Source organism: Lissotriton vulgaris, chromosome 4_1 (assembly GCF_964263255.1).
Source record: "Lissotriton vulgaris chromosome 4_1, aLisVul1.2, whole genome shotgun sequence".
Classification (NCBI taxonomy): domain Eukaryota; kingdom Metazoa; phylum Chordata; class Amphibia; order Caudata; family Salamandridae; genus Lissotriton; species Lissotriton vulgaris.
This window is the reverse complement of record NC_141691.1, coordinates 770790553-770813999: the sequence shown is the minus strand read 5'-3', so window position 1 is coordinate 770813999 and position 23447 is coordinate 770790553. Positions and strand designations below refer to the sequence as shown.

General features: G+C 49.2%; 1 protein-coding gene across 4 annotated transcripts in view; it reads left to right on the top strand.

The window, feature by feature from the left end:
* KDM1B (lysine demethylase 1B) overlaps positions 1 to 23447 on the top strand; it is a 725553-nt gene that overhangs the window by 44362 nt on the left and 657744 nt on the right. For 2 of the 4 annotated variants that reach the window (XM_086965106.1, XM_086965104.1), the window contains exons 2-3: positions 19035 to 19157; positions 19388 to 19495. In XM_086965106.1, the coding sequence (XP_086821232.1) occupies positions 19406 to 19495 (90 nt within the window). In that variant the 5' untranslated portion in view covers positions 19035 to 19157; positions 19388 to 19405. The remainder of the gene's footprint in view (positions 1 to 19034; positions 19158 to 19387; positions 19496 to 23447) is intronic. The other 2 variants (XM_086965107.1, XM_086965105.1) reach the window with 1 other exon arrangement.

The window sequence follows — 23447 nt, the reverse complement described above, 5'->3', positions numbered from 1 at the left end:
AGGCAAAATAACAAACCCCCCGCACCCTGCACCCCTGCAGTGGCTACGGCCTAACCCACTAGCAGCGTGCCTGTCGCCCAGAGGAATACCCTTAAGAGAAAGAAAGAGAAGAAAAAAGGGGCCATAGAACAAAACAAAGGCAAAATAACAAACCCCCCCCACCACCCTGCACCCCTGCAATGGCTACGGCCTAACCCACTAGCAGCGTGCCTGTCGCCCAGAAACGTCCCTAAAAGAGAGAAAGAAGCAGAGGAAGAGAAACAAAAAACACACTCCCGGACTCCCTTACCCTCCACCAGATGCGACCACCCGGAAACAAGTTCAAAATCAATGTAGCAAAATACACAATCAATCCGGGGAAGTACGAAACATACCACCCGACTCCCGCATTGCACAGGTCACAATCCCAGCAGCAGATTACATTTTTTTCCCGTATCCTAAAAAGCCACACAAGTTAACCCTGGCCAGTACGAATGTTCACTGGAGCACGTATAACCCAGGCCACAGCAACAATGAAAGAGGTAAAGTTTTCATGAAAGTTCAAGTCAGTATGAGCAAGCCAAGGAAAGGATAAAAGTTCACGATCTCGACAGAGCAAGCGAGGAAAAGCGTGGAAGGATGATAAAACTCTCCAATAATCACAGATGATCTTGTTAAGGCAGTCAAGGTTGTCCATAGTGATATTCGGCGAGATAGCGTTCAAGCAGGGAACGCTGACAATGTCCACGGGCGCTTGATCCGTCTCATAGGAATCAGCAGCGCAAAAGGGATCCGGCTTCTGCACAGGGACCTCGAAGTTGGATACACGATGTTTCGTTGGTGGCACCGCTGGCTGCGATGATGGCAAAAAGCCGCTGTCCGGTCTCCGGCAAAGATCGTCCATTGTTACCGACAGTGCCTGGTAGTTGACGATGATCTGTGAGTGGAGCACTCTAATGGCCGCCATTACGGCGTGCAGCGGTGGTGTGTCTTTCGTCCCCTCCAACTCCTCTCGTAAGCAACAGATCAGGATGCAAACCCCGGAGGCCGGCTACTCCGGGGTAGCAGGCAAATCTGGAGCGGACACCAAAAACGGGCGCTCTCACCTCACAATATTGCACCTTCGCCGCTGATCAGGGCTCCCGTCCGCACCCCCCCGACAGGCTTACTGTGTCTCCGGGGGTCGGATACAGGGCCGCAGCAAACGATGTGTCACGCCGTAGTGTGTGCGGTGCAGGCAGGATACGAATCGCCGGTAAAAACCAGGTAGAATATGTCTCCGTTCGGGAGACCGGACAATGCCCAAGGTTCACAGCCGATGTTGTTCAATTCCAGCCCGGATGGGTTGGAAATCGAGGCCCCGGCTTCCACTCCGGGGTAGGCCGAGAATGAAACGCGGCGTATCTCCGTCACCCGGTGTGATAAAAAGTTTGGGATTGCGCCTTCAGAGCCAGTCACTCATATATACGGGAGTCCGGTTGGATAACAGGATAACTTGCAGGATATACGAGCTGCTGGCGGAGGTCGGCGGAGCCGGGAGCTTATGCGGCCATCTTACTTGCTAGCGTAGCTCCTCCCTCCCGGGGCTGAGAGTCTTGAGTTGGAATGTCAACGGCTTGGGGGACAAAATAAAACGGGGAATTGTACTCCAATATGTGAACCGCCATTCCCCTGACATTGTATTACTGCAAGAAACACACTTGGTGGGGAACACGTTCCATGCAATGAACCGGAGGGGCTACCGGTTGGTGGCACACTCGGGATTCACTTCGGCCCTAGAGGGGCTGGTGTTATGGTCCGTAGTTCCCTTCCCTTGGAGATTGATGAAAAGATATTAGATGACAGGGGAAGATATGCGGCGATTGTTGGTAGGTGGGAAGGGAGAACGGTCGCCATCCTCTCGATGTATGTCCCCCCGGGTTTACAGGCCGCCACATTTGTCGACCTGGGGAAATTGGTATTAAGGCTTCCTGAGGGGATTCTGGTGGTTGGAGGGGACTTCAACTCTGTGGTTAACGGCCTGGAGGATCGACATCCTCCCAGGGCTCTTACACCATCGCAGTCCTGCCTGAGTGGTTTCTTGGAAACGTTTAGTATGGTGGATTGTTGGCGGATGCTTCACCCAGGGCAGGCTCAATATACTTTCCACTCCGGGGCCCATGGGAGCTTAGCCGGACTTGACTATATTTTTGTGCCCGCAGCCCAGGCTACAACCGTGCGAGAGGCCCGACATTTGCCTAGAGGCATCTCGGATCACTCCCCACTATGGATCCATATAGATCTCCATTTAGATGCAGGGGGCCGGGTCGCCCCAATTAATCCCTGGCATCTCCGTGTTCCAGAGACCAGGGCTGGGGTGATTAAAGCCATAGATCACTACTTCGTTGAAAATGTGGGATCAGTGTCTTCGTCTGTGTCCCTATGGGAGGCCTTTAAAACTGTGATACGGGGTCAGACACTGTCGCTAGTCGCCAGCTCTAAGAAGCGCCACAATGGAGAGGTTGAGCAGCTGGAGTCTGATATAGTTGCTTTGGAGAGGGATCTAGAGTGTGGGGTCACGCGTGAAAAGGTGCATGTTTTGTAACTGAAGCAGTCTGATTATAAAGCCTTGGTCACGAATGCTGCGAAAGCCATGAGTCGAGAGCAACAGGGCCGTTTGTATGATGTGGGCGACAAGGCGGGGAAGTTGATAGCTTGGCTGGACAAGAGGGAGAGATTGAATCGAGTGGTACCGGTGGTTGAGCGAGTGGATGGTGTACGTGTGACGGATCCGTTGGAGATTATGGAGGAGTTCGCTTGCCATTTCCGAACGGTGTATGCGCCGGTCTCGGACCAGTCGGAGGAAGACTCCCATCTTTTGCTTAGGGATATCGCTTTGCCTTGCCTGTCCGACACTGACAGAGAGCTAATGGAGGCGGATTTCTCCACTGATGAAGTAGCGCTCGCTATTCGCTCCATCCGCTCTGGAAAAGCCACGGGCCCAAACGGCATACCCATCGAGCTGTACAAGTTGTGTTCGAACAAAATGGTGTTGTATCTTCGCTCGATGTTCTTGGAGTCCAGGGAGAGGGGTTCGCTTCCCCGTGACCAGCGTTTAGCGTCTATTGTGGTGATCCCTAAAGAAGGTAAACCCCGTGAATTCTGTACCTCCTATAGACCTATCTCACTTCTGAATGTGGAGCCTAAAGTTTTGGCAAAAATGTTAGCTAACCGTCTGATTAAAGTGATTGGAGATTTGGTACACCTGGACCAGTCTGGCATTATTCCGGCCCGTAATACCGCGTTGAATTTACGCCGTCTTCATGGCGTGCTGGCGAGGGCGGAGACGCTACGTGAGCCGGCCATTTTGGTTTCTTTGGATGCCACTATGGCATTTGACACAGTGGAATGGCCATATCTATGGGCGGCTCTGGCGAAGTTTGGCTTTGGACCGGTGTTCATCGGATGGGTCCGATTACTCTATGAGGAGCCCCTGGCCCAGGTAGTCGTTAACGGTCGAGTGTCGGCTCCCTTTGTTCTGGGGAGGGGTACGTGGCAGGGGTGCCCTCTGTCTCCGCTGCTTTTTGCCTTGGCTCTAGAGCCCTTGGCCGCTTGGTTGCGATGGGAGCCGTCCCTCAGGGGTATCAGGTGGACTCCCGGTTTTGAATATCGCATCTCACTTTATGCGGACGACATTCTCCTTTACCTCACCTCCCCTCGGAAATCTCTGGGGGTTTTGTTCGATGTCCTTAATTCCTTTGGGAGGAACTCTGGACTGGTCATCAATTAGGGTTAGTTTTGTGTTTATTCGCTCACAGACGATACTCCACTCGTACCGCGCAATTGTCCAATACAAATTTCATCCACCGGGTTCAAATATTTAGGTATCTATGTTTCGCGTGATTCGGCTATCAGGTATCAGCGCAACTTACTCCCCCCGCTTATTCGCTTAAAAGCAGACGTGAAAGCCTGGAGCAGACTGCCGCTATCCCTGGTGGGCAGAGCAGCCTTATTCAAAATGATGTCCCTCCCCAGATTTTTGTATGCGCTTCAGAACACACTGGATCTAGTGCCTTCCAGCTACTTCCACAAGATCGAGTGCCTACAAAGGAAACTGCTGTGGGCCGGACGTCCCCGGATTGCCTTGGCTAAGCTTACGCTGCCTTGGTATGATGGCGGTATAGCGTTACCGGATATAAGACGATATTACTGGGCCTCACAACACAGCTCTGTTAATCATGCGATGTATGGTCCAGCTTCTAATCCGGCTTTTGCTATGGACAAATGGCTGCTGCCGGGCGGGGACTATAACAGGGCGCTTTATTCCAAACGGTCTGATGTAGCGTTGACGGGGCCTACCAGAGTCGCAGTGCGGGTCTGGTACAACGCTAATGCTGCTATGTGCTGGGCGGACACTCTCACTCGAGCGACTCTACTCTACGCAGCTGAGAGGTTGGGCAATTTGTGGACTACCTAGGGTTTCGAAAAATGGGACCTCATTCGGATTAGTAGGGTGGGGGACCTTTTGCGGAAAGATAAGATAAAGTCTTTTGAAGAGCTGCAACTTGAATTCAAACTCAGTAATCGAGAATACTTTCGTTACCTACAGGTCCGACACGCCCTTTCCTCTGTTTTTCCGGCCGGCATGCTCGTTCCAGAATCCTCACCCCTGGAGGACAGAGTACTCGACGGCCATGTCCCGGACAGTACGATCTCGCTTATATATAAAAAGCTGATAAATGACCGAGCGGACCTTCTTCTCCAGCTCCGTACAGCCTGGACCGGCGATGGACTGGAACTTGATGATGAGGACTGGCAGGCGGCCATATCCTCCCCGAAGGAGGTTGCAATCTCGGCCCGTCTGAGATTGGTGCAGTTAAAAATCCTACACCGAGTGTACATGACGGGTCCTCGCTTGTTACGTATGGGGTATGCCTCGGATGATTTGTGTAAGCGCGGGTGTGGAATGGTGGGTACACTCCTTCATATTCTGTGGGAGTGTCCGGCGGTAGTGTCTTTTTGGAATCGTGTGCATTGTGTTATGACTGAGGTGACGGGTGTTTCGCTTTTGCCTGGGGCCCGAAGGTGTCTATTGAATGTGTGGGAGCCCAATGATTATAACGTAGCACAGACGCAGTGGGCCACCTTGGGTAATATGATCGCTAAGCGCGACATTGCGCAATTGTGGGGATCGTCGAGGGCGCCCAGTCTGTCGGCCTGGTCTAGAAACATGGACTGGTGCATGTTTCGTGAAAAAACAGTCTACATTGCTCGGGGCAGGCCCAAGAAATGGGGGAGGGTGTGGAATCAGTGGAACCAGTATCGTGGTGAAATTTGTACTCCCCTTAGCGTGATGTTCCTTCTAGTCTGGATTTTTGTCTATGTATTGCTGGCCTGCTCTCTTTCCCCTTTTCCCCCCTCCCGTCTGCTCTTCTTATATAGCCTTTCAATTTCACTTGTTACTATGTAACAGTTGTGGATGTGGTACTCCCTCCCCAGAAGGATTACTTATGTATCTGCCTTGCGTTTAGCCTCTGCAGTTATTTTCTTTACTTTTTGGTTGGTTGGTTTTCAAAAAACACAAAACAAAGACCTTATCCCTCCTGTGATGTAATGTACGACATGACATGTTAGTTTAATTGCCGCAGGGCCCTAGGGTTGTCGGCTGAAGGGCTGTGTACTCATTCATCCTGATATGATTTTTTAGGTTTCGACCTGGCGAGGGCACGCAGTGCCCCTCCCAGATCGAAAACTTTTGTTAACAGTATGGATGTTCGGACCGCCTCTGTTTCCAATTGGCTAGCTCCATAAATGGACGCTAGCCATTGGGAGACAGAGGCTGTCAATCACGCTTTCTGGTGAAAACGCGATTCGGGGGCGTTTCTGGGTCTTTTTTTAAGCCCCGCCCCTTTTGCCGTGTGTCCCGGGCCGCGCTGTGATTGGCTGCAGGCCCGGGACACCCCCGTGACGTCATTTCCCGGGCCGCGCTGTGATTGGCTGACGTCACGGGGGTGTCCCGGGCCGGCAGCCAATCACAGCGCGGCCCGGGACCTGACTTGTTTCTTATTGTAACCATGCAGCGGTGGGCGGAGTTGTTTTTGTTTTTTTCGGCGCCATGTTGCTCTCATTCTGCGGCCGACCGACGTTGGAGGAAGTCCAGGTGGGTGAGTGCTTGTTTTTCCTTTTCCTTGCCTTCCCGCCCCCCCCTCGCTGTCCTGTGCCCCGTTCCCGCCCTCCCCCCCCCCCTCGCTGTCCTGTGCCCGTTCCGCCCCCCTCCCCGTGTGCCCGTTCCCGCCCTCCCTCCCCTTTCACTTACCGATTATATTTAGTGAATAGATGTATCTGCTGGTAAAACAAATCAGTTGGTTATAGTACTTTAAACAGAAATCGGTGTAATCATCTGCAAATTACAGATTGAAATCTTCGTGGGAAACACGATAAAATACGCTCACGGCAGACGGACGAATGCAACTTTCAGATAACCGGTATCGATTCCAGATAATATAATAAGATAATATAACTAAGTGATCAAAGGGTGAGTGAGTAAGATGATCAAGGGGAGCAAGTGAGTAAGGGGAACTTTGCAAAGACTCGTATATACCCTAAGAGTTTTAATAGCTGTGGGAAAACACCAACCTTCATTCTTCTAAGGTCGATAAAGTGTATATCACTGACTTCTTGCTGCTGTCCTGCCCACCCCCCCTTTTCGTGCTTGCTGACTGTCCTATCTTCGCCCGCCCCCCCTCCCGCTGTCTGTGCCCCCCCCCTCCTGCTGTCTGTGCCCCCCCGCCCCCCCCCCCCCTCCTTGTTGAAGCTGTTTAGAGTCGGAAGCAAGGCGAACGTAATCGGATATTGGAAGTAATCTGCAGGGAGGAGGGAGGTAAGAGTAACTGTAAGCCCCTTTTTCGGAAACCTCCCGCCTGATTAGGGTTGGTTGCCATGTCTTCATGGGTTGCAAAACAAAATCAATGTGTCGTATGTTTCTCTCTGGGATGGCAAATCCATAAGGTTTATTACATTTTTCCTGGTTTATGGTTATGAAATAGCGCTTGGAAGGGGAAGACCCATTTCTAGCTTCACCTGTTACCTGGTTGTTTCCGTGGACACGCATAAACCATGCAGTGCGCTGTAACTACAGCTGGCTGATCTTAGAAAACGAGTTTATTAGCACGCTGGCACGGGTTGCGTAGTGTAGTAAACAACATTGGTACTAGAACCATTGAGTTAAATATTATTCTAGTTCATCCGGTAGCGAGAGCTCCACTTCACCGGTGTTGAGTACCAGTTTACAGCTTGTTTGATTTGGAACTCGAGGGCCGGATCATATTGCAACATGGTCCACATCAAATCTGTCATCACGGTAAATAACGCTACAAAAGTTTGGTGTATACTGTATGTGAATGTAGGTTGTCCGGAAGTGTTTTAATACAACCCCGAAATGATGGTAATTACAGAGGACGTGAAATGCTCCGGAATGTTTTTTTTCTTATTGTAACCCTTAAAATGTATGGGTGGGGGGAGATTCCCTAAAGGGGGGATTGCCTAGCATTGCGTGTCCCACGTGATTAGGTGCGAGGCTTAAACTTGTAAACAAAATTTCTGCAATTCCCATAGTTTGCCATCCAGCCAGTATTTTGATTCTTCACTGAGCGTTAACTGTTGATAACTGTTGAGGGTGATTGAGTAACAGTAATGATTCTGTTACAAATAATTGATATTCAGATATTTACATTTTGAAACTGTGAGACAATTAAACATTATTAAGGCCGGTGGAAGAGGTAGTCTTCTTAATCGCTCCCGTTATGTTCACTCTTTTAGGCATCACGTTGCTGCCTCCGTCCCGACCCCCAATCCGTCTCCTCCATCCTGACCACGAACCTCCCGCGGCCAAAACAGCAGAAATGCGGCACAGCGCTCCCCCTAACTCAGCAATGAAACTCCTCGCTGCCTCTTCCCCAGGCTGCCTAAACATGGTGTCCACCCTTCCACATGAGCCCCCCAAGGAGACCAATCACACTGCCCAGGAACCGCAGGACGGTAAACAACGCAGAGACCCCAACCCAACCGCACCCCCTCCAAAGACGGCAGCTCCGAGCCTTCGCCTCCCCCCGCCCCGGAAACCCTGCCATCCCCACTGTCCTGTTACGCCACACCCTATGCTCCCGAGCCCCATCTCAGCATCCGCAACACCGTCCTGTCCGTCTGTACTTTTTTCACCCCCACTCCCTCCCTAACACTTTCCTTTCACTGCTCCGCTCTTTCATACTTCAATCCTTTAACCCTTCCTATATTCCTTTCTCCTTCTTTCTTTGCCATCCAGTTTATTTGCAGCGTTTACTTTTACATGCCGTCCTTCGCTTACAATTGAGTGAACAAGTGAACTTAATTTCTACAAGCCCCAAAATGCATCACAAAAGTGCTGAATTCAGACTGGCGAGATCCTCACACTCTGATCTGGGACACGCCAGGGCTCTCGGCATAAGCTTCTTCTTGGCATAACAGAATCTAGTTGTGTGATCAGACTGGCAGAGGGAGCAAGGTTGGAAGAGCGGGGAGAGGAGCTTCAGGGAGGCATCAGAGCAGTCACTGACGTACCCCTTCTGGACATTGTCTGGAGATATCATTATTATCAGGCAAGCTATGTCCTCGTGACATGGAGTCATCCGGTCATCCTAGGCAGACTTTTGAATGTGGCAGTGAGTGCGAAGGCGACGATGCCAGCAGAGGGCGTGTCCAATGGAAACCTGAAATAGGTAGATGTATGTGTGGAGGGGCTCTGTGTGTGTGTGTGTGGGGGGGGCTCTGTGTGGGTGTGTGGGGGGGCTCTGTGTGGGGGGCTCTCGGTGTGTGTGTGTGGCATTTGTGAGAGATTAAGCTATTGGCATTGTAAATGACAATGCCATTTATTTATCTGTTTTCAAAACCAACACAAAAATAAAAATGTTGTCATTTACAATGCCAATAGCTCTAACTTTTGCAAAGACGAAACCGTTGCATTGTAAATGCTTGTTTTTTTTTGTAAAACAATTTTTATTGCAGAGTTATGCACAACATACAGGTCCACCATTAGCATCATATAACACAGTCGCTGTTCCTTAAACACTTTCCTGAGGACGTGGACACAGCCATTCAGCCCAAATCCCGGAGGCAGGGCGGCGTCAATTTACCATGCATTCATCCTGATATGATCATTGGAAATGTTGCCAGCCGACCCGATGTGGCTGTATGATTGCTATTGTATATCCATGTTTATCAATAAAGGTTTAAAAAAAAAAAAGACTAGCTGAGCGAGCATGGAAAGCAGCACCTTCCACTGATCATCTACACCAACTTAGGGCACTGAGAAACACGTACAACAGAAAAATCATAAAAGCTAAAGCAGACTTCTTCAAAACACAGCTGAACCAAGCCATTAACCCTCCTAAAAAGTTATTCGAAATCGTAAAACAACAATCGCGCAACTCTGCATACGTAGTGGAGCTCAGCAACCCGGCTACCTCTAACTGCGACGAGCTGGCCAAATTCTTCCTAGAAAAGACTAGAACCATTGAAAATGACATTCAATCCAAAAAAGAACCCCAACTATCTACTGACCAAGAAAAAATTCTTTACTCACAGAACAATGACCTTTTCTGCCTGCCGACTGGAGTTCCAAAGAACAATCCCAACTGGTACTCCTTCTCCCCCATCACTGAACAAGAAATCTATAGCACCTTGCTAGCAATCAACCCTGCCAATCATTTCTCCGATCCCCTACCCCCATCTGTATTCAAAATGATAAAGTCCTCTATTCTACTTCTATGGGCAAAAATTGTCAACGCCTCTTTTTAAAAAAAAAAAAAAATGTGTTTATTGATTTTCAACTTCAAACAACACACCCAGTAGTTAACTACATTCAGACAGGCACTACTTTCTCATTTGAGATAGTGATAAAACCACATGGCATGCAATGGTACAGTCGAAGTACAAGGCCAGTATAAGTTATAAACAGTCGTCCAATACCACTTAAATAGCCCCAACATCCTCGTAATATTAATAATGCATCCAACTGCAGCATATATATAGTAGTAATTCAACTACTCTTCCCCCCTGTAACCCTCCCTCACTCGCCCACTCTCATCGGTGTGCACCTACTACAGCGTAATTTATCTCAATATCCACTTGGAGCAACATGACTGTTCAGGGTATTATACATACAACTGTTACAGAAGATCATGACTATAATAGGAAAGGGAGCATATTCATACATTTCGTCTCTTGTATTGTTGCAGTCATCTACTAAGTTCCAACCCCCGAATGCTCGCTCAGTTCTGATCCAGAGTCCGCATCTATAGCCTTCAATCCTGTAACTAGGGCGTCCCACGCCCGGGCTGCATCTAGCGCTTTCTCATTGTGGGACCTCTGGGCCTGTTGCAGGCGAATTACACTCTCACTCCCAGCCCATGTAAGTAGTGCAGCCTTCCATCTAGCAAAACTAGGCCCCCCGGCAGCTTTCCAATGGAATGTGATTTCCCTTTAGGCCAACACCAGCCCCAGATCCAGGAATTGACTTGTTATTTTGGTCTTACTGGTATGGGGAAACCAATGTAATAGGCAGGTACCCTTATCCAGAGTAATCCACTGTTCCGTGATATTGCATAGTAACTCCACTACATCTTCCCAATATGTGCCCAATTGTGGACAATCCCATAGCATGTGCAATAGGCCCGCATCCGCAAGCCTGCAGCGGGGGCACTGCGCTGTGTCTACATGAAAATATTGGTTGATCCTCGCCGGGGTGAGGTAGGCCCTATGCAGTATGAAGAAATGAACCAATTGAAATCTGGCATTTCTGGTAGTCTTCCATGCCCTCTTAACGATCTGCGACCAAGCTGGGCCCGGTATGTCTCTACCAATATCTGTCGTCCATTGGTCGCGCAGTTCTGCAGAGGCTGCAATCCCTCTCCAAGCATACATCTATATAAACAGGTGACAGCCTTGTAGGTGCCTGTTGCCATCACCACATATTGACACACCGAGCTCACGGTGGATCTGAAAGGCCCTCGCCCCAGTACTTTTGTATTGCAGCTTTCCGGGCCGAATGGAGTAAGTAGTGTCCGCGCGGGAGCCCGAATCTCCCCTGCAACTCGCCATAGGGTAATAAGGTGCCATCGTCGTACAGGTTGCCCACTACCTGTAGTCCGAGAGACTCCCACTCCGCGAGAGCCAGCCAGTTCCCGCCGTGTGGAAGAGCGGTACACATACCCAAGAGTATCTCCGGGGCATAGGGGCTTCGCACCTTGACTCTGCTATAATAGCGTTTCCAGCAAAGCTGCAGAGTGCGTTCCTCAATGGACAGCGAATTCACGCGCAATTTCTGCTGGAGTATAATAAACGATCGCACATGCCGAGGTACCTCCGGTTCATAGTCTCTTTCAGGGCCTCTTCATTCCAGCGCCACCGCTTGAGTAAGTGCTTGAAAATGTGCGGCTAGATAATATAATTCGAAGTCAGGGACCGCAAGATGTGTCTCTTGAGCGTGTTAATGTATCAAGTGCTACTCTCCGTCTTCCGCTCCCCCAAATGAAACCACCCACCATAGACCTGAGCTGTCGAAATAAGGAGGCGGGTATCCACAGCGGTAACGTTCGGAAATAATAAAGTAGCCGGGGAAGTGCTACCATCTTTAATAGGGCCACACGACCTGCCACTGATAAAGGCAATGTTCCCCAGAACTGCATGCTATTCTTGAGGCTTCGCATTTCCCGGCCAATATTACCATCCAGTAGGTTTTCCTGGGTATGATAAATATGTGTCCATAAGTAAGGAAGGCAGTGAGGTTCCCACGCGATGTCTTGCGCAGCTGCAGGCGGGTTGCAACCAGGTCAACCGGGAAACCACAAGTCTTCGCCCAGTTGACTCTGAGTCCAGAAATGTCCCAGAACTTGTGGAGCAGTGCTGGAGCCCCCTCCAAGCCATCTCCTGCGTCTTTTAAAAACAACAGGAGATCATCCGCATATAGTGAGATAAAATGTATTTGACCTCGGAGTTGTAAACCTTGGAATGCCCTCCCCAGTCTAGCGCTGACAGTCAATGGCCAGGGCACACAGTAACGTGGATAGCGGACACCCCTGCCGCGTGCCTCGCCCCACTGGGTAGGGGGAAGAGACGACCGTCCCCACTTTCACTCTAGCGCACGCCGAGGAGTATAATATTTCGGTCCAGCGAACGTAACCTTCCCCAAGCCCGAAGGCTCTCATAACAAAAAATAAGTAGGGCCATTCCAAACTATCGAAAGCTTTCGCAATATCCACAGACAGGATTGCTGCCATTGGGTCCCCATCGTGGTCCCCATCGTGGTCCCCTCCCAGAATGTGTATCAATCTGCGCACACTGCCTGCGGTATTAAGAGTAGGGATGAAGCCAGCCTGATCAGGATGTACCAAACGTACAATGTCCAGGAGGAGTCGGGTAGCCAGCACATGACTCAAAATCTTGTAATCAGAGGTGCGCATAGACAGGGGGCGATATGCAGCGGGTCAGTAGAGGCTTTCACTGGTTTCAGTAGGGAAATGATGATAGCTTCCCTAGTCGAGGTCGGTAATATCCCTAGTTCTCTAGCCTCCTTAAAGACCAATAATAATCTTGGGGCAAGCAGCTCCACATATGTCGCATAAAACTCTATGGGCAGGCCATCGATTCCCGGAGTTTTGTTTTGCGCCATATGCTTGATAGCGCATCTAATTTCAGACAGTGTGATGTTTTGGCCAAGGGAGTCAGCCTGTTCTGCATCTAGTGCAGGAAGCTCCAAATCATCCAAAAAAGCTCAGATGTCTGCCTCACCGGTCCGCAGCTTGCTATCATACAGATCCGCATACTAGTTGCGAAAATGGGTATTAATCTGACACTGAGTATATTCCGTTTGTCCCGCCGGGGAGTTCAATGCTAGAATGGGAGCGCCTCGGGGGAGGGGGTCGGCCAACCACGCCAATAAGGTACCCACCTTATCTCTCTCGGCATGCGCCCTAGCCAGGTAAACCCTATGGTCAAAACACCTCAAGCGTTCCACAACTACCGCCACGGCCTCCTTTGATCTCAACACTAGGTCCCGCGCCTCAGGGTTAGTTGAGTGCATTCGCTCTGCCTCTCTAAGTGTCTGTTCTGCAGTGTTGATTTCTTGCAATAGCAACTTCCGTACCCCCACCCATTTAGTAATACACAAGCCCCGGATCACCACTTTAAAGGCATCCCATTCCAGGGCAGTTGTCGTAGCTGTACCCTCATTATTGGAAAAGTAACACTCTATTCCGGTTCCCAGCTCAGCGCTGAAGATTGGGTCCTCTAGCATCTCCGGACGCAGTCACCAGGTCGGCATGGCCGGGCGCTCCAGGGCCCAGCAGAAACTCACATAAGCGGGTTATGATCGGAGATGGTGCGCGCCAGGTATTCGCTACGAACCACCATAGTAGCCAGGCCGGTGCTACATAAAACTGCATCAAGCCTCACATGCAACTCGTGCAAGGCCGAAAAGTAGGAATAATCGCGTTCATCTGGGTGTTGTGCCCGCAATACATCTCTAAATCCCCAACTATCCTGCCACTGTGATCTGACCTTTGAAAGCTTATGAATGGGGCGTCAGGCAGCGGGGGGGTGGGAATCTATGCATGGTTACGTCCTCTATGGAGTTAAAATTTCCCCCCATCATTACCGGGGTCGTGAAATAGACTGCCAGTGCTTCAGATATGCGAGTGAAGAAAGTCGCCTGTTCCGCGTTAGGGGCATAAATACTGCAGAGGGTCACATCCCGCCTGTGAAGAAGTCCCGCAACCACCACATAGCGGCCATCAGGATCAACAATTTGTTCAGTCATCTGGAAAGGAACCCCGGCCCTAATCCAAATCAGCACCCCCCTCACAAAAGCCGAATAGGTAGTATAATAAAGCTGCCCTTGCCATCTACTCTGCAGCGCTATCCCTTCACCATTAGTCAGATGCGTCTCCTGCAGGAATACTATCTGTGCACCCCTGCGTACTAAGTAGGAGTGGACCTTGTGTCGACGCTGCATCGAGTGTAAACCCCGTACATTCCAAGTCATACATTTAACATCAGGTAACAGCCCCATAAACATTTGAAAAAAACACAATAACTCGCTGCTCTTTCCAAGACACGCCGGTGAGTACAATCCCAAAACCAAAACCAAAACCCCCCACCTCCCTGATAACCCCAACCCCACCCGAGCACCACCCTCCCTCCCCAGAACAGGCACTAACGTAGTGAATCCCATCCAAACTAACCCCAACAAACGCCTTCAAACAAAGTCAGAGGCGTACTAACTGTAAACTATCCAGTGGGGGTGGGTTAGAACCTAGCCAAGCAGCAATAGTCAGCCAATGTCCCCAGCACCAACCCCTCAACAACATCCAACTCCCCAGTGAGAGAGGCGGCAGCGCCCCCCATTCTGTAAAATAAAGACTTTCTAACGGCCAGGTTTCCCCCCAGACCCCGAGGCCCCAAGCAGTCCGGACCCCAGCTGTTTGCCACCCAGAATCTCAAGAAGTACAAATCAGTATCACCCATGGTAGAGATCCCAGAGTCTTCCTCGCTGTCATGGAGCATCCACCATGTCGTCTGCTGTACCCGGTGTCACCTTGGGATGAATCTGGCTACCCGAACCGGACAGCTCGGCCTCAGTCTCATCTGCCTCCTTTTCAGAGCCCGTGGATGGCACCGGCGAGGACGCCTCCGTCACAGCAATGATCGCAACACCCTGCAGCGCCGCCAGTCTCTCCGCCTCAGTTTGAGACTGTGAAGGGCCCCCAGGCACCGAACGCCGTCTCAGCTTACGGCGGGACCGTCGAAGCCGCTGCTCCAGCGCCGGTATTCATGATGGTAGACCAGCCTCCCCCTTGCCAGTTCTTTATTCCTCCAGCCATGTCCAGGTTTCCTCAGAGCTATTGCAAAAGTGTGTTTTGCCATAAAGGGCAATTCGCAACCGGGCAGGGAACATCAGAGAATATTGCAAGCCTTCATCACGGAGCGCCCGCTTAACCGCAAAGAAGGTAGCCCTGGCCCGCTGTACCTCGAGGGTGTAGTCCGGAAACAGTGTGACATTGCTATTGTCCACAGTGTAGGAGCCCAAGGTCCTGGCCCTGTGAAGGAGTAGATCTCTGTCTCGGTAATTAAGGAGGCACGCAACCACCGGCCGAGGTGGGCGTCCAGGGTATGGCAGGCGCGCCGGCACCCTATGGGCCCTTTCCAACGTGTAGAACTGTGAGAGGCCTTCGGGTGCAACCCCCTCCCGGAACCAGTTCTCGAAGTAGGCCACCATATCAGTCCCCTCAATCCGTTCTGGTAGGCCCACCACGCGGACGTTGTTTCTTCTATTGCGGCCTTCCGCATCGCCAGCCCTCTTCTCCAGGGTCTGCAGCCGGTTCACGACATCCACCATCTGAGCATCCAATTTCCGCTGCGCAGGCCCCACGTCCTCCAACTTAAGCTCTGTCTGCCACACCCTGTCAGACAATTTAGCATGGTCAGCTTTCAGGAGTCCCAAACCCGTAGCCTTCTGCGCAATATCCTGTTGGAGGGCTGTTCTAGTGTCTGTTATGGCCTGTAAAATCTGGTCCACCTGGTGCTGTGGTAGTAATCCGGGAGGGACAGACTCTGTGTCTCGCGGCCCTTGCTCCGCATCGGTCTCCACACTGTCCAAAGAGAGCCCCCCCTGCTTCCCCGGGGTTTCCCCATGTCCAGCGTCCACAGGCACAGCCCAATTCAGGAGGTGGGCTCCCCCGTCTGCCCCTTATAAGCCGTCGTTTGCGCTCACTGTCGAGGGAGGCGAAGAGTAAGTAGGCCCAGCTGTAGCCCACCAGGACACCTGCAAGCCGTGTCACCTGTATTCAGCACAGTCCAGTCACTCACAGTGCACCTATTTCCAGGTCCAGGCGCTGTGGGGCAAGGACGCCCAGCTAGACCGGTAACGGCCTCCGCGGGCAGGAAAAGGAGTGCGCCTCCTAGCACGGGTGCCACGGCAATGGCCTGCCCAATATTGCCGTGAGAAGGGGCCCCCAGGCGTCCCCGCCAGCCAAGCCCCGCCAGCTGCTCCAGCCCAGCAGCCCAACAGTCGTCTCTAGAGGGCCCCCACTGCGGGTCCCGCAGTGCTATCAGGAAGGGGGGGTGGGAAGGGGGGCAGAGAAGGGCGCGATCCCCAGCCCCCCCCCGCTGTCTGCTCACCTCAGGGAGTCGCGCAGGCACTCGGCCACAGGTCTTTTCACAGGGCAGCGGGTGGTCTCGTACCGATTCTCCGCAATAATGTCTCCCCCGCAGGAGCAGCAGTCCGATGCCCCGCCGCCTGCCCCTCGCTTGATCGATGCACCCCCAAGGCGTCTCCCTCTCAGGTTATATAGGGCACTCCAGCAGTCCGCCAGCCGGGCCGCGCCGCAGCGTCCAGTGTACCGCTGCCGGGGGAGGGGAGAGAAAGAACGGAGATAAAGGAAGGGGGGAGGGATCAGCGCACACAGTTCTCCGCGCTGCTGTCACGCGGCCCCTCCACCGCGACCGGTCACTAGCCAACTGTTTTTAATCCCCCGCAGCAGGCGGGGGTAGCGGACCAGGGGCCACGCTCCTCCGCCCAGATCGGTCGTCTGCAGGATGTAGGCCGATACCACCTCCAGGGATCTCCCGGCCAGGAGCAGCCGCGGGCCGCCACCGCACTCCCCCCGGATAGTCTGGGCCAACAAGGGGTCTCCTCCGCGCCGCCTCCCAGCGTGCCAGGCAGGGCCAACCAGTGATCTCCGGTGCTCCTCAACTACGAGGATGCCTCAGGTGCCGCCATCTTGAGCCGAGACAGTGCTACGGTACGGGACTCGCCGCGGGGCCCCCACGCGCCCAGGAGGCACCCAGCATCGTCAAGCCACAGGGGCAGCTGCCCACGCCCCACTACACCACCAGGGATCAGTTTGAGGGGGTTGAAGCATCCCCCAATGCAGGATAACCAGCGGGGTCGGAGCGGAGCTGCAGGCTCACGCTTCCTCCGCCATCGGCTCCCAAGCCACGCCCCGTCAACGCCTCTCTTAGGCAAGGTTCCATACCGGACTGTCTGAAAATAGGACAGGTCACACCTATACTAAAGAAAGCCAACTCCCTCTCCACAGTCCTCAACAACTATCTACCTATATCCAGCATCCCCACGCTGGCAAAGTTAATGGAAAAATGTGTACAAATTCAACTTTGCAATCACATCGAGAACTTCAACCTCCTAGATAAACACCAATTCGGTTTCCGTCAAGGTCACAGAACTGAATCACCCCTCACCCACATAATGGATGACATCTTAAAAATGCTGGATCACAATGAATCGGTCCTATTGATACTTCTTGACCTATCTTCCGCCTTCGACATGGTTAAACACGACAATCTACTGTCTCTACTTGAACGAAGGTTGGGCCTAACCGGTCCAGTGTTAAAATGGTTTACCTCCTTCCTAAGCCACAGAACCCAAAGAATCAAGTTGAAGCAATCATTCTCTCAACCTTCCATGGTTACACAAGGAGTCCCACAGGGATCAGCATTATCACCTATTCTCTTTAATCTACTCATAGAACCCCTTGCTAATGCGCTTAGCTCTGCAAACATTCTATATCATCTATACGCGGACGGCACTCCACTTTATTTGAAAATCTCCTCACCAGATGACTTCATCTCCCTCAACACCATTCTTCATAATACCCAAAGTTCCTCCTCATCTCCCCTCCCAATCATGCACCCAAGATAGACTTCTGGCTGAAGCATCTTACTTCCTTTGATTGCGCCCCTTACATCATTGACTCCGCAAAATCCCTGGGAGTCACCATTGACAAACATTTAAATAAGCAGGAACAAATCCACAATACTATCAAAGGAGCCAACTTTCAGCTGAGTATCTTAAGGAAACTTAAACCCTTCCTCCCACAGACTGATCTAAAAAAATGCGGTCCAAGCCCTAGTACTACCAAGACTGGACTACGGGAGCACCACTCTTTGCGGTCTTTTAAAAAACAAACTAGCACCGATCAGGGCATCGCTTAACGCTGCGGTCAGGCTGGTCTTCGGAATAAAAAGAAATAACCACATAACCCCGGCCCTGAAGGCTTTGAACTGGCTACCATACGAATTGAGAATACAACTAAAGATCGCCTGCATGACGCATAAAGCCTTACATAGCAACACCCCCAGCTATTTAGCACAAAAGCTAGAGCGGTCAGGAGGTGATAGACATTCGCGAAGCGCAAGCTCACTACTACTAAAACCTCAATCCTTCCACAAAAAGAGAACTGGTGCAGAGCTTTCTCAGGTATCGCACCGAAGATTTGGAACAACCTTCCCCCAGACTTACGCAGAATCCCTTCTTTTACCACCTTCAAAAAGGAAGCGAAAATGTTTCTCATGAACAAATTATCATCTTAAACCTTTATCTCTTTGAAGCCTACTTGCCACCGCTTTTAACCAAACAGCAATGTCTACCTCATTTGTATTATATGCGATTCCCGATTGTATGTATAACTTGTGATAATTATGTACTGTAAAGCGCTCTGATACCCCCGTGGGTCATGTCCGGGCTATATAAAACTTTTTAAATAAATAAATAAACATTCGAACTTTATCAGATTCCATAACCTGTCAATGCTGTTTCAAATGCCTTTTGGAGTGTTTTCCTTTTCTGACTGCTGCTATTTCACAGCATAACAGATCAGATTGTCTCCATTTGAAACTGTTCTGTATTAAGTTTGTTCCTTCCTTCCTTCCTTCCTTCCTTCCTTCCTTCCTTCCTTCCTTCCTTCCTTCCTTCCTTCCTTCCTTCCTTCCTTCCTTCCTTCCTTCCTTCCTTCCTTCCTTCCTTCCTTCCTTCCTTCCTTCCTTCCTTCCTTCCTTCCTTCCTTCCTTCCTTCCTTCCTTCCTTCCTTCCTTCCTCCCTCCCTCCCTCCCTCCCTCATTTACATTTTAGGTTTTGTGTTGGTGAAGACCTTTATATTTGACTAAAATTATATATATAACATTTCAGCCAGACTTCATCTATTAGTCTGTAGTTGGTGTCATTCACGTTTTTCTTCCGTTCACTCCAGCATGCATTAAAGGACAATGTATCCGCTCACTTCAGCCACCGCCTGACACGAGTATGAGTTCTGGTGTGCCCTCCTTTTACAAGGAACACATTCACACACAACAGGGTTCCAGTCAGTACTAAGGTAATGCGTGATTTGTTTGTAGACCCAAAAACCTTTTTAGCCAGTAGCAATTTTTTTAAAAAATTGATATTGATTAGGTCCTGGCATATTCTTAAACAATAAAGTTTTACAAAAACCATAACAAAGCACGTCTATCCATAAGGCTAGTGGAGGGCGCCAGGCTTATTTGAAATGTTATTGTGCAAGATTGCCTTATATGTTTGCTAAAGGAGTCTGGGTTTGTTTTCCAGATTACTCAGCAAAACACAATGTCAAATCCAAGGTTGAGACCAAAGAAGAAATCCTCCTCTGTAGATGCTGCTCCGGATAATTTTCCTGTGAGGTCTTCTGGCAGACAGGTATTGTAAAACAGTCAACTTTAAATATATTTGCACGCTTTAAATATCTGTTTCAGAGACGAGAACTGCGCTGAATCAACTTTATCTGTAAGGTTTAACTTCTAGTTTAGCTGTATGATTCTAGGTCAACATTTTAGCACCAAAACACACACACACACCTACCTACTAATAATATAGTACATCATGTATAGCTTTGTTATGTTAGCCTAGATTGCCTTTTAGAGGTTCCGGCATACTGGTTTATAAATGTCACCTGGACCCTAAGATGGTTACATAGGACCCTATTACACATGTCACTGATTATGCACTTTTATATTGCATGAATTACTTATTGGTTTTAGTACTCTTTAGAAAGATTTTGAGCGGAGTCTGTTTAGTGTTCATTGTTTACCTGAGACTGCAAATATCAGTTAATGTTTTGAGAAATGTGCATTTTTGTTGCAAATAGTATGCTAAAATTTAAAGTGTTTGTTACGCAACAATGTGTATTAGAAGTCATATTATAAATGTAAAGTGCACTGTAAGGAAATTAACATGCATTCCAAAATGTGTTTTTCTTTTGAAGTACTTTGACATTATACAGTGGGTTCAACAAGACTAACAAACCGAAAGAAAATAACGTGCAATGTGGGAAATTGTAACTTTTTGCTGGCAGGGCTCTGTTTACAATGCGTTTTTTTACACACAAAGGAGGAATTCTTGGTAGACGCTTGCATCCAAGAGGGGCCTGCAAGGATGAATTTGTCTGGTGTGCTGACTAATTGGCTTTTATTATGGAAGTTATTTTCTTTCTCTTTTCAACCAGCACTGAAAGAAAGACGAAATGCTATGTTTAACCTTTTTATGTTTAGAGAAGATAAATATCTTGCAAATTAATTCATCCCCATACCATGAATTACAGGACATAATTCAGAAATTCCAAATCATTCCCAATTACACCTGTTTTCTGTGAAATATGAGCCTTGAAAACACTTTCAAACATTTAATAGGAAGGCATTCTAACGCAGAGAGTGTGTGTGTGTACACACCACTTTAAAAAAACAAAGTTTACAGGGACGTTATAGCTGGGTTCAGATTTTACGCTCTCAAAACCATGGAAATTCAGCAGTTATAGTTATCTCAAGTAGCTATAACTTGAGCCCTCGTCATGCAGTTTTTTCATCCGTGATTTTATAGCAGATGTTGCAGTGATATTATCAATGATGTCATTGAAGATGTCATTAGTGCAGTAATATGTGGGGTAACTAGCAGTCCCTGTGGGACCCCACCAACAGGTCTAGGGGCCCAGGGTATTTCTACCCTGCCCACTTCTGTTTTATTGTGTGCATGTGTTTCTTGGGACTCTGGCCGAGTCCCAAAATTGCTGCCACAACTTTCTAGTTAAAGTGGTGGCAGCCAATCTGATCTCAGTATGAGATCTGTTAGAACCGTGGATACTCTGCATATGTAGATATACATAAATCTTTTTTTTTCAATTACCATCATCGGAAAACTTATTTCGGTCATACGACCATAAAAGTGCAATACAGCTCAAATATAGATCCATAACATGTAATAAAAGATAAAGTACGCAGTGAAATTATTCCAAGGTGGGATGGAGCAGGTTTACAATTGGCGCAGTAAACAGACCTCGCTGTAGACCAAATAGAACAGTGGCAACAAAAACCTCAAAGCCATAAATACTAACAGGGTCCGCTATGTTATCAATGTTTTCCATTGCACAGTGGCTACAAATCCTTGGATTGATCCACAATTAAAATCATAAGGTTGAACAAATAAAAACAGTTAAAATCATCATTATCACAGCTTCATCAGCTTCCTTCTGATATTCCACATGTGACCCAAAAACTTGGCAAGAAAACAAGCAAACAAGAGTCTTGGGTCGGGTCTGAGAATTTGCAGAGCTTCACCTTAGTTATGTGTCGCTAGCAGCTTGCATACTGGCATAAGCCACTTAGCTCTTGGGCATGTGTAGGCTGGGCAATCAAATAATACATGAGCAGGTGATTCAATTGCTGTTATACAAATAGAGCAAAACTGTGATAAAGCCGGTAGGCTGTGCCAAGAGATAATGAGGGAATTCAGAGGGCGCGTGCCAATCCTGAATTGCATACATAATTTTCTGTTGTTGGGTATCTGGATGATGTCTAGACAGCTTTCCAAAGAGCTGACTGACTTGAAGGCCATAAACTCCAGGGTTAGCCAACCCGATTATGGATTGATGATTTCAGACTTGGCTACCCAAACCCAATATTGCGCTTTGGTGCGATCATTGGTAGGGAGCAATGTTGAATCCTTGTTTTCCCAAAAGCCCTCTAGCCCTCTGTCTGCCAATAAGCGTTTCACATTTCGTAACCAACTTATTTTATGGAAATTATCTACAAAGCTGGCTTCCTCAAGATCATAGGCATATAAGCACAGTTTGGGGGTGGCCCCTCCCCCAAAACAGCAACGGTCGCAGCTTAGCCTTGTCTGCAATGGATTTCCTACCCAGATCTAGCCTTAGAGGGAGATGTGGTGTACTCTGGGGTAGCAGTACTAAACTCCTCAGGAACTTATTCTCAGATCTAGAAATGTTGTCTATATTATCAAAGCCCCACAATTCGGCCCGATATAGGGCTGAGCGTACTGCTTTAGACTCCTAGATCTGCAGTGTAGCTGCCATTGGTTTACTAAAAGAAGTGCTTTGTTCTCTACTCAAGGCCCCAGATATTTGCATGTGCTTCAGAGTTGACTTAGCCACATGGGGCTTCCATGTTATATCTTCCAATAACGTTATGCCCCAGTCAAAAACTTTTACCATTTCAAGAGAGGGATGCCTCCCAGAGTTGGATTTCCTCTATATGATTTGTGGGGGTTGATCATCAGTAATTTCGTCTTGGGTGTGTTGATTTCTAACCCTCGCTCCCCACACAAAACATTAAAGCGATTGAGGAGTAACTGAAGTCCCCTTGGTGTTTTAGACACTAGCAACGTGTTGTCCGCAAACAGAAATGCCACTATTTTTTCTCACCTCCAACATGGGTGCATCAGCTGGTACCTGTAAAAAATCCTGCACTACATTATTCATGTAGAGGGAGAAAAGTGTGGGAGCCAGAACTCACTTACACTAATAAGGTCTGTGAGCTGGCCTTGATCACCCCAGTGGACATTGGCATGGTTTGCATCGTGAAGGCGAATGACTAGAAATCTACGGCCGCGGCCCCATTTTTTTTAGTGCCTGACACATTTTCTGTCTTGGGACAAGATCGAAAGCAGTCTTTATATCGATGAATGCTACATACAAGCTCCCCTGACCAATGACTGCTGTCTTCTAGTAAAGAAGAAGGAAGCAAAACACCTGCTCTGTTGTTCCCATCTTCTGTCTGAAGCGAGCTTGGAAGTGGTTAGGATTTTAAATTCACTGATCCAATCCTGAATCTTGGCCAGAAGTGCTCGACAAATCACCTTTTAAATGGAGTTGATGAGGCTAATGGGTCTGTAATTATTAGGTAGAGACAGGCCCTCTTTTTTAAAAATGGGAATTGCCTCTGTTCCCTTTCATGACTACCGGATAGGGATGCCCTGTGCTATAGCATTCAACAGTGTCAGGATATGGGTAGACCAATCTTCGCTGTTGTTTTAAAAACAAATCACCAGGGATGCCATCAGGGCCTGGGGCCTTTTCTTGAGCAATTGAACTAATACAGACTTGAATTTAGATTCTCCGAAAAAGGCCCTTAGAGTAGGTGTGGGGTAGATATAGGGGAGCTGCTGCAGTGTCGGGCAGACACGGTCCAGCATATAAAAGCTTAAAATGCTCCTACCATGCAATTGTTCTGATCTTATTGGCTGGAAAAGTGGCCTCAAAGAGTCCCCCCCCCTTGTAACTACATACCAAAACATTTTTGAATTTTACTGACACATGCCTCCTTGATGAGCCCCACCGTTTCTCATCCCACTCCCTTTTTTC